Source organism: Helianthus annuus, chromosome 11, assembly GCF_002127325.2.
Source record: "Helianthus annuus cultivar XRQ/B chromosome 11, HanXRQr2.0-SUNRISE, whole genome shotgun sequence".
In the NCBI taxonomy this organism is placed as follows: Eukaryota; Viridiplantae; Streptophyta; class Magnoliopsida; order Asterales; family Asteraceae; genus Helianthus; species Helianthus annuus.
The window spans coordinates 49485660-49501256 of NC_035443.2; the positions used below are offsets into that span (position 1 = coordinate 49485660).

At 38.5% G+C, this 15597-nt stretch overlaps 2 protein-coding genes across 2 annotated transcripts; one reads left to right on the forward strand and one right to left on the reverse strand.

Moving 5' to 3' along the window:
* Window positions 1–5786: 5786 nt before the first annotated feature.
* LOC110890207 (protein FATTY ACID EXPORT 6) lies at window positions 5787–8137 on the forward strand. Its single transcript, XM_022137796.2, has 3 exons — window positions 5787–6136; window positions 7605–7692; window positions 7918–8137. Exons 1-3 carry the CDS (start codon window positions 5938–5940, stop codon window positions 7988–7990), a joined length of 360 nt encoding a protein of 119 aa, XP_021993488.1. The 5' UTR covers window positions 5787–5937; the 3' UTR covers window positions 7991–8137.
* Window positions 8138–9074: 937 nt separating this feature from the next.
* On the reverse strand, window positions 9075–12985 carry LOC110890208. The gene is made up of 7 exons (XM_022137797.2): window positions 12525–12985; window positions 11753–11893; window positions 11269–11634; window positions 10719–10964; window positions 10541–10633; window positions 9610–9810; window positions 9075–9488 (listed from the first exon to the last, which is right to left on the reverse strand). The coding sequence occupies exons 1-7, from the start codon at window positions 12876–12878 to the stop codon at window positions 9273–9275; spliced, it is 1617 nt and encodes a 538-aa protein (XP_021993489.1). The 5' UTR covers window positions 12879–12985; the 3' UTR covers window positions 9075–9272.
* Between the last annotated feature and the right edge of the window lie 2612 nt (window positions 12986–15597).

Genomic DNA, 15597 nt, shown 5'->3' on the forward strand with positions numbered 1-15597 from the left:
AGCTGTGTAAAAGCCGCCGTTGAAACAATGGGACACGGGGGTCTACCCCTCGAACTATTCAACACACAAAAAACCGGACTGCCGGTGCAAGTGAGACGATTGTTACAGCAAACGAGATGAAAGTAACACATGCAACGATGACTGACACATTGGGTACGTCTGTAACCTTCTCCGGTGCAACGGCAACTGCTGGAACCCCGGTATTGCTTGGACATTGTTGCTTAATGATGGAACTGCTTTAAATTATACATCTTAATGTGTCTATGCTGCTTTCTTATTTGGGTGTATTGCGGTTTTAGCTTGCTATTCACTTCGAAGATATGCTAAAGGAATTCCTGTCGTTTTCACGTCACCATGCATATCGGAAAAGACGGAGCATAACTGGTACTTATACATCCTTCATATCTCATATTATTATACACTACACATGTGATTCATTCAGACCATCTTTTTTTCGATTAAATTAAATAATTTAAAATTTCAAGGATACAAGTTTATTATCAATTCTTAATTAAAGGATAATATTAAATCAAATCTAATCCTTATTAGTGCTCTTTGGGTAGGATCAGACATGTGTAGTCCTGCATGAAGACATATTCATGATCCTATGGTTAAACATTATATTCTGGTAAATAGCATCTGAGCTTTATGTCTTTATCCTATAAATATAAAAATGCAACTTTTCGCCTTAACAATGAGCCTAAGTGATACAGGTAGTTCAGCCTTCAGAGGCTTTGAAACATGTTTCGATATGTCTTTACTTGACCGTGTAGAACTTTGCAAAGTCAAGTCTTGCGTTTTGACCTGAACCTGGCTAAACTTAAACATGAGTACCGTGTACGTCTGATGGTTTTGAATATTTAGCCCAACGACAGTCACGATTTAGAGTTTGGTGAAATATATAATACACTATGTTTTGTCAATAACGGTCACGGTTTATGGCGAGCTCTGTTGAACGGTTGAATAAAAGCGGCCCGTTTTTTGAGGCCTTTGCTGAACTCGGCTACTGATTTATTTGTTGTTGGAGTTGTTGGTTGCATCTGCTATAACTGATTACTATCAGGTACTCTAAAATAATCCCTAAGTTTATTTTCCGTATAATACAAAGGACAACCAAATCTGATTGAAATAGTGTGATATCTTGCTAACTCATCCATTTTATTTAACCGTATAGCTTTATGCATGTCTACACTTCTCATATTCAATTTGCCTACCATGAAAATAAAACCCTTTACTACTCAAATGATTGCCATTTAAGACATACCGGTAATAAGTTGAGAGGTCACATAATAATTACTAACAAATCAAGGAACTATAGAAAACAAAGATATTAATTTCATGACATCGTTAAATATTCTGTAACGGTTTTGATTAAATTTTCATTCGACTGAAAACTGCCGCAGGTGATCCGAGTAGTCTACGATTCATGTGACTATAAATACATGGCTACATTCATCCATGAATTCTTTCATTCTGCAACCGGAGACTGCAAATCACAAACCATCTGCCAAAATGAAGAAAACCACTACTGTTGCTAATTGTTCAGAAAGTTTATCGAAGCTTGAAGACATATTACGCCACGGCCGAGAAAATAAACACCACACGGTATCACCCCTTTCTATAATTTCAACCGTTTCCCCCGTACCCATTATTGTCCATACATAATAGATGTTTCTTCTAATCCATACAGAGTGCTGAGTTCAATTGTCGTGTGGTCATTAAAGGCATACGTAATAGCGAGCAATGGTTTAGACTTACGTGTAGAGGCGGGAAATGCATGAAAGGTGTCTTTGCTGATCAAGGGGAGCTCTGGTGTGCTGGCTGTGAAAACCCGGTTATGTTCCCCCGGGCAAGGTTTGGTTTTGGTATTCTATTGTTATCTACGTTGCCAAAAGCCTTTGTACATTTTGACATCAAAAAAAAAATTCACAGGTACCATCTTGAACTTGATGTCCTGGATTCCACGGCAAGTGTAGTCATTGTGTGTTTCGATGACACTGCACAGGTACTAACCCAGACCACTGCTCAGGATATACTCAATGTGGAATCGGGCCTCACGCGTATCAACACCATTTATTCCGAAAACACCCCGGCTAGCTTCACTCCAGTCATAATACAGAACTCTAATGGTGGCATCTCGGCGCTCCCAAACTGCTTGCACTCACTGGTGGGCACCACCCGAACCATCCAAGTCGACACATCCACATATTACAATCATGGCACCTTTGAGAGCTTCAACTGCAAACGTGTACTCCCAGACGAAAGAAGCTGGCAACCTGATAGACCAACCAGCCCTGCGGTGATGACAATACCAACACCAGTTAAGCTCAAAGAAGCGAACAGAAAGTCCATGTAAGTTTCTGTATAACCTATTTACTTGATACAATAACTGAACCACAAAACTACATCTCCGACTGTGGTTTCTTTTTAGAAAACGTCTAAAAACAAATATTATATACTACAGCCATCATATTTATTTCTTGAAGCCTCGCTATACAAATGTTACTTATTAAATGGAAACCATATGAAAACAATAACAATTATATTTCTATAGTAACATTGAAAAAAAAAGGACAAACCTTATCTCATACAAAACCACAAAATGCAATGGTCAAAAACTGAACAGCCAATACACCATTTCGGCCCGAATGCCCAACGTTAGTTTGGCCAGAAACATGATCCTTATAGGTGATCAGCCTATTGGACGCCCAGCTACATACACAGTAACGAACTACAACATTGGACTTGATATAGGCTTCTTCAATTTAAGAATACATGCGAGCACACACCTAACTTCCCACATTCCGTAAGGTTGCCTTTATTTACGTCTATTACGATTAAGTTTGTAGTGGTTCTATTTAAACTTCTCTGTTCTTTTGGATATTTAGGTTTAATCATTGGGTCATGTTTTCCCTACTATTTATACACAAGTGGTTCTATTTAAACTTCTCTGTTCTTTTGGATATTTAGGTTTAATCATTGGGTCATGTTTTTCCCCCTATTTATACACGCCAAATAACTGCATGACATTCCCTTTCCTTCTTTGACAGCGCTACTTATGTTGGTTGTGAATCAGATGGTTCCATGAGTGACACTCCATGTGAAAGGTACGTTACTTAACCACCATTACACTCTATCGATTTTTGTACAACATAATGTCATAGGAACTACTGATATATGTGTAATCCAAGTTGAACTTCTTCCTAATATCTCCCTTCTTTATAACACAGCCCCACTTATGAAGCTTCGTATTCAGATGGTTCCGTAGGGAGCGCACCAGGTGAAAGTGGACCGTCAGCTACATAGCCATCCATGAACGCCTTAAGATTTCTTGAATTATTAAATAAAACGGGGAACTCCGAAACCTACTTTTACGCTTTTCCCCCTACAATGTATGTTTTAAGACTTGGCATGCATGCTTACTCTTAAATGGATTACGCAACGAATTTTCCTACTTTATTCACGCCTTTCCTTTTTGTTACACGTCATAGTACATGGTATTAGCACATTTCGTATGCCTTTTCTTGCATTGTCTTTCTACTAACTATCTTTAATCCATACATAAACATTTTCCCCACCTACACAACCAAAAATACGCTAACTTTTGGTCATGCCGTGCATCGCACGGGCCTGCCCTCTAGTTTTAATCAAAACGAAGATCAACTATAAATGCCAAATTAGTGGAAAATTAATGTAGAGGAAATTGATGGAGTAAGCCGTCTACTCTAAATTTAGGGTGTTAACTAAGATTATAAACCACTTGTGTTAAGGGGCATTAAATGGGTTGTATATTAACACGTTAACTAGATATTAAGAGATTGAATTAATTGTTCTTTTATTTTCTAAACTAAAAACCACTTAAAAATAAGGTTAGATGAAGTTAAAAGGATTAAATCATTTTCTTAAAGTGAGGTAAAATGAAATGGGGAAGAAATGTTTTAGGTGGAGTTAAGATAAGTTAAAGTATACCCAAAAGACTATAAATGCCTAATTGATGGAGATCAATAGGGAGAGAATGAAGAAGAATGTGTTGCACATGGAAGTGGAAGAGTAGGAACAAAATTTACGAAATTGATGGAGATAATGGGGTTGGTTTCTTAAAATAAAAACTAACACAACTATTAGTTATTTTTAATTAAAACTACGTCGTTTTAACGGGTTTCATATATAACTTTAGATGCATAAGAGTTAGGGTTGTGTACGGTTTGATTCGGTTATTAGCATTAACTGATACTGTAACCAAATTCATCGGTTAACCGGTTCGGTGTATTCCGTTAATTTGTCGGTTAGATTCGGTTAATAACCAAATTAAACCAGAGCTAATTTTTTTTGCTTAGAAATATATGTAATTGAGATATAAATACATGAAATAGACGTATAAATACATGCAATAGAGTTATAAATAAATGAAATGAATGTATAAATACATGAAATAGAGGTGTAAAAACTAGAAATATACGAAAATATATATAGTTCAGTTCGGTTAATTTCAATTAGCCGATGGTACAAAAAACAATCGATAACCGACTTTCGGTTAATTCAAGTTCGATTAATTTTAGTTCGATTTTGGTTCTCACCCCTAAGCACTATCCACTTTAACTTTTTTATAACCATTTCATGATTTTGTCAAAAATAATATGGAAGTGGTTGAATTGGAGAACAGATGACGTGGCCTTTTCACCTTGTTTTTTTAACAATCAACGAATACTTTAAATAGGCTACTGGCGAAATTCACTTCATTGGGATACACTCGCGTCCGAACCAGCGAAACCCTCACCTAGGGCCGAAGCTCGTGAACACTCGCCCGAAGACAGTGCGGTGAGGTAAAATCCGCTTAGTTCAAGGACCGAACTAGTGATCTCCACCTATTTGTCTAGTCTCCCATCATTACCAGACGCCGTAGAAAATAATGGGGAAGGCGAGAATCGAATTTAGTCCCTTGCATGGTTGCAAAAGTCACTAGGCGCTCCCTAGTTGGTAGACCGGGGAGTTGAGAGTACTCGGGGAGTACTCGGACATGTTAAATTATAAAAAAATTACTTTTTGGAGATGAAATATATGTCAAATAACACAAATTTACTAATATTTATAACAAAATACGTGAAAATGATATTTATTCTTTAAGATGATATGCATAGAAATTATGTTTTATTATTATTTAAGTCAAACTAGGCCCGAGTTTACCTACTAGATCCAATTCTGGCCGAGGTTGACCGCATTTGACCAACTCCGAGTAATTAGACGGAGTCAAAGAAAGTCACTTCAGTAGCCTACCGGTAGCGACTACTCAAAAAGTACTCGGCCTTGGAAACCTTATTCTACAACCATGGTCCCTTACTCCACCACCACGTTATTGGCGTCACCTTTTCACCTAATTTAGAAGTTTCCATTCAAGAACAGACCCAATCGCATCATGTAGTCGGTGCCCACATGAACTACTCAAAATTACTATACTACCCCTCAAAAGTCACACCCCTTCTTTAGACCTGGACAAATGGTAATTTCGACCAAATAAATTATTAATTTTTTTTATACCAGGCGTTGTGGCCAAGGTTAACTACTCGACCGTCGTTAGTCCATTGGCTCTCCCAGATGCGCAGAAACCCGGCCTCCACCCGCCCGAAAGCACGACTAATCGGTAAAACTTCGTCTTCCATCCTAGACGAACCGGCGCCACTCGCATTAGCCGTTCACCTAGATACCGCAGAAAATAATGGGGAGAGTGAGAGTCAATCTCAGTCACCAAGAATGAACACTAATTATTAATTATTAATTATTATTAATCAGCCAACAAATACGAACCACTCTCGTTGACCCAAAAGATTTCAATCTTCTGTTCAAATCAAACCCTATAAAAGATTTTCGATCGCGATCGCTAAAAACCCTAATAATCTCCTTCCAAAAACAGTTTAAATTTCAAATCTTGGTACAGTTGAAATGCATGATTTTTGCTTCACGATCCCGTACGGGATGATAGTGTTCTGTGGTGGGCTTATCGGCTTTGCAAGAAAAGGGAGTACGACGTCGTTGGCTGGTGGTGTTGGCACTGGATTGTTGCTCTTTCTGGCTTCTTATCTCACTCTCAGTGCCTTTCACAAGCGAAAGAACTCGTGGGTCGGGTTGATTCTTGAAACTGGTATGTTTTGATTCGTGCATAGAAGCTGTTTGATGAAATGCCTTAGTGGGTTTTTTTGGTGGATCTAAGGGAATATTATTGAATTGTGGTTGGTTTAAGCAGTTTGAATTCAGAAAATTGGGGATTTTGATTCCGGGTGTTGGGTTTTAATTTTGTAAGTATTTGATTAAAGGTTTGAAAACTTGTGACATAAGGGATTTTGTTAATTTGAAGTTATAGATTTATTGATGATATGCATGCATTAAATGATTTGACTGTTAGAAAATGCCTTTGATTAAACTGGGTTTATAAGTTTACTTTTTGTTATAGTTTGTATAAAGTTTGATGGGGTTATAGTGAAGTGTGTTAGAAAAAAAATCATTATATGGGCTTCATTTTTTGTAGATAATAAAACTCTTAGTTGATATTGAATTTCTTGCAAGAAAACTTGTATATTCTTCAACAATATATATAGAGTAAAGATTTGAGGGATATCAGTATTATCACCACCTAAACGCAATGATTTATCTAGTTTGGGTGGATGTTAATTAATCCACAATATGCCCCCTCCCTAATCCTCCAATCGAGGTTTTTGTTAGGACTGGAACTGATTCAACCACGCGCACACATGAACAATAAACGAAAGAAAAGGGAACACAAGAATTTACGTGGTTTGGTCGGTGTGATCTACGTCCACGGGCTGCAACTAGCACTCGTTATTTAGGTGCTGAAGAATTACAAGAGCCCTACCATCTTACTAGATTAGGATTTACAACTTTAGGGAGCAAGACACGTTAATTTAGGCAACCTGCCAATTAACTGATTTGGAGTCTTAGGGCCAGCTGCCCCTGGGCCGATGCCTTCACATGTCCCAACAAACTTTTCACTAACTTATCTCTAAACCGGTAGAGTGCGCTGTTTACAAATCTTTTCTCTAATATGGTAGAGATCACCACACTTCTTCCTAGTTGCTCTTTGGTAGGGATAATCAGTTTACGTTTTGAGTATTATAGATATTGATCACCATTACAAATTCTCATATATAGGATCTGCTCTTACTATTACAATATGTTTGTGACATTCTTTAGCTTTTGATCGTTGTTTGAGATAGACGTTTACCTTCTCAGTTGGACCGTACATTGACTGCCCTTTCACTGTCCAATATATCTTGAGTAATTATTATTAACCTTCATATCACATGCTCATATTTTTGTTATCCTCAGAAGTCAGACTAAGGAATGCATTAATAGTGTGTCACCAAGTATGCCCTATCAATTGGTTATCATTTATTATTTTTTATTTTTTTTTGTGTAAAGTGTAGTTAGGTTTCTTTTATCAGCATCCTCATTGTAGGCTGACATATATTTATCATCAAAATTTCGGTTATTTGCGTTGAAAGACTAAAATTATGTCTGTCTGCTAATTGCTGTATATGATACAATATTAACATGCTCTGTGATCATCTTGTTTGGTCACTTCTTGATTTCAGTTTGTGCTGCGGCACTCACATGGGTTATGGGACAGCGATACGCCGAAACTGCTAAAATAATGCCTGCAGGTCTTGTTGCCGGTATCAGGTACGCGATTTGGGAAACTTCGCTCTTGCATGGATTTTTTTTTATCAATATTATCATATGGAATATGCAGTGTTCTTTAAAAAGACTTGCATCTGTTTTGTTATCCCAGTTCTTTATATTTCTCACAATTCAATTTCAATCACTGTTTTGAATTTTTGATTTCCAACTTTCCATCCTATAAATCAATTTTTTTGTGAACTGTCTTATGTTTTGTTTATGTTGCAGTGGATTGATGACAGCATTTTATCTGTACAAGATAGCCACCGGCGGTAACCATTTTCCCGCCAAAACTGAATGATCCGAGATCTACAATTTGATTCTTAAACTAGCAGCATCTGTAATGTGCATGTATTCTGAATTGATAATCGTGTATACTGAATAGAACAGTCATGTTTTGTGAAGTTTTGTGAAAAGAAAATTGTGCTGTGCTTCTTCCAGGGCAAAACTAGCAGAGTAAATTGTGCCGGGTTGGTGTGTTTAATCGTTGAACCTGAACATGCCTCATATATTCATTCGTGTCAAAGACGTAATGCGGACCTCACACACTTGATATTTAGCAACACAAAGATGGCTCTTTAACCCAATTATCAAGTTCACGTGTAAATGAGTTGTAAAAATGTCGAATGGGTTGATGGATCGTAAATTAATAAATGGGTCGACCTGTTTAATTAAACACGTAAACATGTCAATTCAATGAGCAAGACACGTTGATTAAACGCGTTAGATATGACAACACCAGGCATTATTAGAGGTGTACAAACCGGGTATTTTTTATAACCGGTTCCGGTTATGGAATCAGTTTCGGTTTCTCATTTTAAGGGTTGGAATCGGTTATTGCTATAATTGATTCGGTTCGAGTAATTTGACCTGAAAAACCATACCCTAAGTGCCTGATTCCGGGTAGGGTTCAGTTCCGATTCTTAAGAAACCGAGTATTACCCTATTTTCGGGTTTTTCTATACCCTATTTCCGTGTTTTTCAGTACACAATTTTCAGGTATTTTTAAAACTTTATTGCGTTTTTGTTACTCTATTTTCTCGTCTTTTTGTTTATTGTAATTAAATATGCATTGTATAATTTAAAAAAAATTAAATAAATGCACTAACATAAATTTAAAAGAGAGATGTTAGAATCATGTATCGGGTACATCCGGGTATAATCAGTTCTTGTCCGGTTTCGGGTATGATCGGTTCTGGTTCCTGATATTGAGATTAAAATGCATAGAATACCCGGGTATTAAAATAACTGGTTCCGGGTTTTTTTTACCAGATACGGTTTTTTTTTTTTTTTTTTTTTTTGCACCTCTAGGCATGATTACATTCGGGGCATGCCCAGATTTGACACTAAGGAGGTGACATCCAATTATTATTTTTTCTTTAAAATCATCAAAATGCAGACATCTCATTCATTAGTCGAGACGGTTGAACATAAGATTCATTACAATTTACAAGCGTATGTCCGTCTGTAAAATTACCATAAACGATCTAGTGATCTACATATATACAAGTAATAATTCGTGGTACGTTGTCTAAACATAACCTTCACCATTATCCAAGAACTATTCCTATAAGTGTATAGATTCAGCAGTACTGGGGTCTTGAATAATCTGGGGGTAGTGATGGGCATCTTTCGGTCATATGCGGGTACGGTTCAATGGTATTGTATCCAGGTAACTCCATTCGATATTTTCCTTTAATTTGACAAAATGGAAGTTCAACCGTGTCCCCTTCATTACACCACTTTGGCAGCCGGCTTGAATTGTTTTCGTAAAAGTTAAGCGTGTATGCATCCTTTATCTGAGCAAGTTGAAAAATGTTAAGTCGTATGGTTCGTAAACCAATATTTGATTAGTTAACAAAACTTTTATTTGATCGTGTGATAAAATCACGTAAGTATATAAATAGTAGTTTGACTCACTGTGAACTCGGTAACTTGAATTTGGTCTGCAAGTTCTCCAAAGAGTCCCGCTTCTTTATACATTTCAAGGACGAAAGCAACACAAGAGGTTGACTTTCCATCAGCGTATACCCAATCATCTTGTTCGGGTATAGTTAGTAATTCAGCAAAAGACGAACCACGTCTTTCAACTTCCACTAAAATCTCAGCTAGTTCAAGCCCCTGCAAAAAAAGTCATACTAGCATCAAGATAATTTTGACACATTTATTTACCAACGGATCGATTCTAGTTTATGTTTATCTCAATTGACACATTTATTTACGAACGGATCGATTCTAGTTATGTTTATCTCAAATGGGCCAAGTGGGTAAATGGAGAATAGCTAAAATGGATAAACAAAATTAGCACAAAGAGGAACAGACCAAAATAATGGATCAAAAGTCGACACATAATTAATAAACTTATTGTCATCACAAAGCTAACATTACGATCTTAACCTTTTCCTGTTACCCAACCCACCCATTTTGCCACCTATAGATTCAAAACTCATTAACTTATAAGTATAGCACACGGATAGTTGATGTGGTTTATCAAAATTTTGGATTTGGTCCCTAGATTTTAAAAAGTACACGGATGGTCCCTGTGGTTTGCACTTTGTATCGCATTTAGTCCCCAACCAACAAATCTAAAGGTTTTAGCATGTCCAAGTTAGGGACTAAATGTGTTACAGAGTGCAAACCACATGGGCCATCCATGTACTTTTGGAAAAAAGTTGGGGACTGAATGCGTTACAAAGTGCAAACCACAGGAGACCATCTGTGTACTTTTGGAAAGTTAGGGACTAAATCCGAAATTTTGATAAATCACAAGGACCATCCGTGTACTTTGCTCATTAACTTATTATCATCACAATGAGCAGGTCATAAAAATTTAAGGAAAATCGGAGCAGACCTGAGTACCAAGCCGTTTATTCAAGGCTTCATTCCACATATTAGCCGCATATGCAGGCTGCATTTGATCCCACACAGTCATAACAGATGCAACCTGCAACATACATAACCGTTTAAACACTCAAAAAATCAGAATTAATACTGAAATTAAGAGTTAAACGTTTAAGGAATTGCGGTACCAGATTAGCATCCAAAGGTGGTGGATAATTATCACTGACGGTATCTATCCAACTAAATATCAAATTATGATAACCATACGGCAACCCGACCATACTTTGTGCATACTCCCAAGCAGCAGTTTCGTTAAATCTAGACCGTAGATCTGGATGCAAAGGAAGCAAAGCAATATGTGGATTCGCATCATCTTTAGTCAACTCAAAATCCCACCACTCATCCCATGGCAACAAAGCAATAACATCTTGACCCTAGAGTCAAAATTTAAACAACCCGTGCCAAAGTCAGAATTCAGGCTAAAATCTTTACTAATAGTGTAGTAGTGGGAGGTTCAATGGGGAACACTAAAAAAGTGGGGAACCGAGGGAAACCGACTCAAACGAACTCCAATTGGACTCATTCCAACGGCATTGGTTCAACGAGCTGGTTCCAATGCCGTTGGAATGAGTTCAATCGAAGTTCATTTGAGTCGGTTCCCCTCGTTTTCCCACTTTTTTAGTGTTCCCTGTTGAACCCAACCCTAGTGTGATATATATTAAGATTTTACATTTTTACCTCTTCATCTTCATGTCCAGATTCACCAACCCATAGTTTTCCTTGTGGGTCCCTCAAGCAAACAGCAGAGTGACCCGCGTATGCCCCGGATACCCATTTTTCGAGGGTCTCAAACCCGCCCCATCTACCACGTATTTTCGATATGGCAAGGAAGTCCCCCGAATGAATATCGTCTTCGGTTATGTTTGTTACCCACGGTTCGGGCCGCACCTCGAAATTAGCTCCCATATGTTTCTTGAGAAAAGCAAGATTAGAATTCTCCCCCCAACCCGTATTTGTGAATAAAGGGAAGACCTCCCATAATGCCTGTAGGGTTCCTATCATTCCTGCTTCCATGAGGAAAATTGCAACTCCTTTACGTTTTACCTTTTATTAACAAGAGACGTATTTAGCACTAGAGGTTGAGAAATGAGCGGGTCAAGTATATGGTCGAAAACAGTCAAACAGGTAATTTTTTTAATGAAAACTGAATTTGTTAACTTACATATTCGTACTCAGCTTTCCCGCTCCATTCGTCAAACTCGAGTGTATGCTCACGGGATAGAAAATAATAGTCCCATGTCACACGATACGGAGTCGCAAATAGATAAATATCCATACATGTCCAACTGTGTGCACTGCTTACCTAAAAGAAAACAAAAAAAAAAAAAACATCATCAATCTAAAAAACAGTCACATAATTTTCAAGAAACCTAGGTTCCATTGTCCATATACAGAAAACTAAAAGTAATATCACATCAAATTCAAACTCAAGGATAAAGTGTATATAGTTTAGCCCACAGCCACAGCCCCACACCATAAGAAACTGATTTTATGCTACAATTAGGGCTGGCTTAACAAGTTAGCCAAACGCCCAAGCCAACTTCAACTCGGGCTATTCACCGGGGTAAACCCTTTACCCAAAAAACTTCAACTCGGGCCATTGGCGAAACCAAAATTGAGGTTCTCTTTTCTACCGGTTACAACTATGGGGTCAAACTCATGTTCAGAATTTTATATAAAAATCTAACAAAGTCTCGGGACCAACGAGGTCAACGAACCCTCTTGACCCCACTCGGTTCCGCCCCAGGCTCGGGCTCGAAACTAAACCAAGCATATTTATCAAACATCGATATCTATGCACAAATTTTCCAAAATCATCTAAAAAACCCTAAATCAAGAAAACAATCATATATCTAAATTAGTAAGGTAAACCCATTGACCCAAATTAAAATTAATGAACAACCAACATGAAAAAAAGTAAAAAAGTGACCAACTTTAAGATGAAGAGTGCCTCCACCAAACTGACTACCAGTTTTATTATGAAGCTCTAACCAGGCAGTATTGTCATAAAAACAAGAGCCTTTCCAATGCAAATCGGAGTTATTGGCGACGGCGGCGGCGCCGACGAAACTGGGGAGGAGATCGGCGGCGCCCCGGAGAGAGTTGAGAAGGGGCCATGAAATTTGATGGGGTAAAAGTGGGAGTATGTCTTGTGGATGAATTGGTGCTTTGAGGGCTTGTACGTTGGGATTGAAGGTACAAGTGAGGAGTATGAGGAGGGTGATTAGGGTTGTTGTGAATTGGGTTTTGGAGAAAGATGAAGAAGAAGAAGAAGAAAGGGGTGCCATTGACGTGGTTTCAAGATGCAATTTGCCGTTGCAGAAGGTCTTTGGGTGTATCAATCAGAATTGGGTTTTTGTTTCTTCATGTTTAGGGTTGTTACTGGAAAGCCCTTGAGGTTTGAGTGTGTTCTAATTGTTGGTTTTTATAAAAAATAGAGTTAATTGTTCGGATGGTCCCTGTGGTTTCACGTTTTTTCACATTTAGTCCCTACCTTTTGAAAATAGCATGTATGCTCCCTATGGTTTGTTATTTTGTTACTCGGATAGTCCCCCAACATTTACTCTGGGGACTATCCGAGTAACAAAATGACAAACCATAGGGAGCATACATGTTATTTCCAAACTTACTGACATCTACCCAGGGACTATTCGAGTAACAAAATGACAAACCATAGGGAGCAAACCTGCTATTTTCAAAAGGTGGGGACTAAACATGAAAAAACTTGAAACCACAGGGACCATCCGAGCAATTAACTCTAAAAAATATTCCCAAAGTTAATCCATAATCAAAAAATTCACTATTGGTACTTTTTTAGAATTGTTACCTTTTTGGACCCATAAAAAATTAAAAGTCCAAATTTTAGCCATTGGTCCAATACCGGTATAACCCAATTTACCAATGGTATAACTTCTTTGTCGGTACCTCAGTTAATCGTTATGATTTGTGCCGGCCATGCTTCCTGCATCCGATTTAACCTGCCGGTATAAATCGGTTTTTAAAACCTTAAGGGAATGTCATTTATGTTCTTATGACTTAGTCATTTTAACTAGTTGAATTCAATCTATAAATCTTCAACTTATTAAGTCTATGTGGCTTCCGGCATTAATTATTTGAATCTAGTTTCCTAACTTTGTTATTTTATCTATTAGTTTTTAAGAAATGACCAAAATTCATGAGGAGAATCTGATAAAGTTAGTTAACTGGATTTAGAGAGTCGAATGGGTTAAAGATTCAGAAAAGGGGGGGGGGATAAGAAAATTCTATCTAACCATTACTAAGTCTTATACTCTAAACCATAATCCCTAAACCCTAAAAGCTAACACGAAAGGTTGTCGTCCAAAAGATAAAAACTAAATGTTAAAGCTAAACTCTAACCTCTAAAAAATAAACCATAAATCCTGAAAACTAAAACCCAGAAAAATTCAACACAAATATCAATTGTTTGATATAGTTTTCTCATGATCCTATCCCTTAGATTCAATTAGTTAAAATAACCAATTGACATAGACATTTACTCTAATTTATTTATAAAGGTTCTTGTCTTTATATTTTAAAAACCGCTTCCTATGTTTAATAACTGACGACGGGGGTAGCCCAAGGTCAAATAAAATGACTAATATGCAAGAGCTTAAAAGGTTGAAAGGTTCATCGGATGAAAAGCTGTAAAGTGAGAAAAGCGAGGAACAGTAATCAGTCACATCTGAGGACTCACCTCACCAACTCACGCCCACAAACTCAGAGCAGGTCTGCACAAGTACACTCTATTAACCAGGGGTCCAAAGCCTTCAACCCCAAAGGGGGAAACCCTCCATTGCAAACAGGTTTCGCTAGTCTTGTATATGCCATTTCAGGAGATGTCTTCCTCTATAAGAAGACAACTCATTTTCACTCCTGGGACATTCCGAAACACAGAGATTCCTTAATCTCTGGTCATTCAAAGAGTACTTGATCACTTCCAAGTTACTCTTCATCACATTCAACACACACTCATTCTATTTGCTTTCTTTTCTGGATTCGAGCTTGCCTCGAAGAAGGAACTTCAAAGCAAATAACAATTACATACTAGTGAACCTCCTTCCACGTTTTGCAAACGTGGAGGGACCCCGCGACCTGCGTTAGGCAAAACTGAACCCTTCAGCCCTTTTGCCTAACCAACTCAGCTACCATCCTTGTTCTCGTGTTTGTTGCATCAACAAGTTGGCGCCCACCGTGGGGCTACGCCGCTGTTTCTTCTCAAAAAAGACCTAGTAGTGTAGCTCCTTTCACTCAAAACCACCATGTCAGAAAGTGGATCCCCGGGAGAGGTGAACCAGATCCCTAACACCTCCACCCCGGGTAGTGGCCTAGCTCACACAACTATAACAACACCGTTTTCAACTCCGGGGAGTACACCCGAGTTCCTTACCTTCAACACACCAACCCCATCCAGATCTGGGGCTCCGTCTCCCAACGTTGGTGTGTCGGACACCCCGGCACGTGTTGAACTTACCCCCGAGGGGGTCGCTAATAACTTCCTCGAGTTAAGGTCACTTCTTAACCAGCATGTGAATAGAGAAAGGGAAAAGGGGGTAAGGATTCGTCTAGATTACGACGAACCTGAGCCAACGTTGTCTCCTGGGCCACCCCTACCACCCTTTGTTACAAGAGGTGAGGCTGGTCCCAGTAACCCTTCAAACCCTCATCCTTATCTATCCACTATGACAAACCCAACTGTTCATCCTATTCTCTCTTCCCAACCAATTGCTAGTGGCACTCCCCTGGGACACGAGTTAACACTTGATCAACTCCTACAGTCCCCGGTGACCAGCTGTCCTGCTTCTCTAACCACCACGTGGGAGCAAGCTCTGTCCGTGCTCCCTTTAGCACGAAGTGCTGTTACTAGCACCCCTCTCGGGGTAAACTGCTCAGTTGGTCCAGCAAGCCTTCAGGGTTTCAATCTCATACCTAACATGATGTCACAGATGATGGCCAACTTCCCATGGCAACACTTCATCAATCAAGTGC

Coding starts and splice junctions, on each gene's coding strand:
- LOC110890207 (XM_022137796.2), top strand. CDS start 5,938: ATGCATGATTTTTGCTTCACGATCCCGTACGGGATGATAGTGTTCTGT. Junction 6,137..7,604: donor CGGGTTGATTCTTGAAACTG/GTATGTTTTGAT, acceptor TCTTGATTTCAG/TTTGTGCTGCGGCACTCACA. Junction 7,693..7,917: donor GGTCTTGTTGCCGGTATCAG/GTACGCGATTTG, acceptor TTTATGTTGCAG/TGGATTGATGACAGCATTTT.
- LOC110890208 (XM_022137797.2), bottom strand. CDS start 12,878: ATGGCACCCCTTTCTTCTTCTTCTTCTTCATCTTTCTCCAAAACCCAA. Junction 11,894..12,524: donor GAGGCACTCTTCATCTTAAA/GTTGGTCACTTT, acceptor GTTTTCTTTTAG/GTAAGCAGTGCACACAGTTG. Junction 9,811..10,540: donor ATAAACGGCTTGGTACTCAG/GTCTGCTCCGAT, acceptor CTTTTTTTGCAG/GGGCTTGAACTAGCTGAGAT.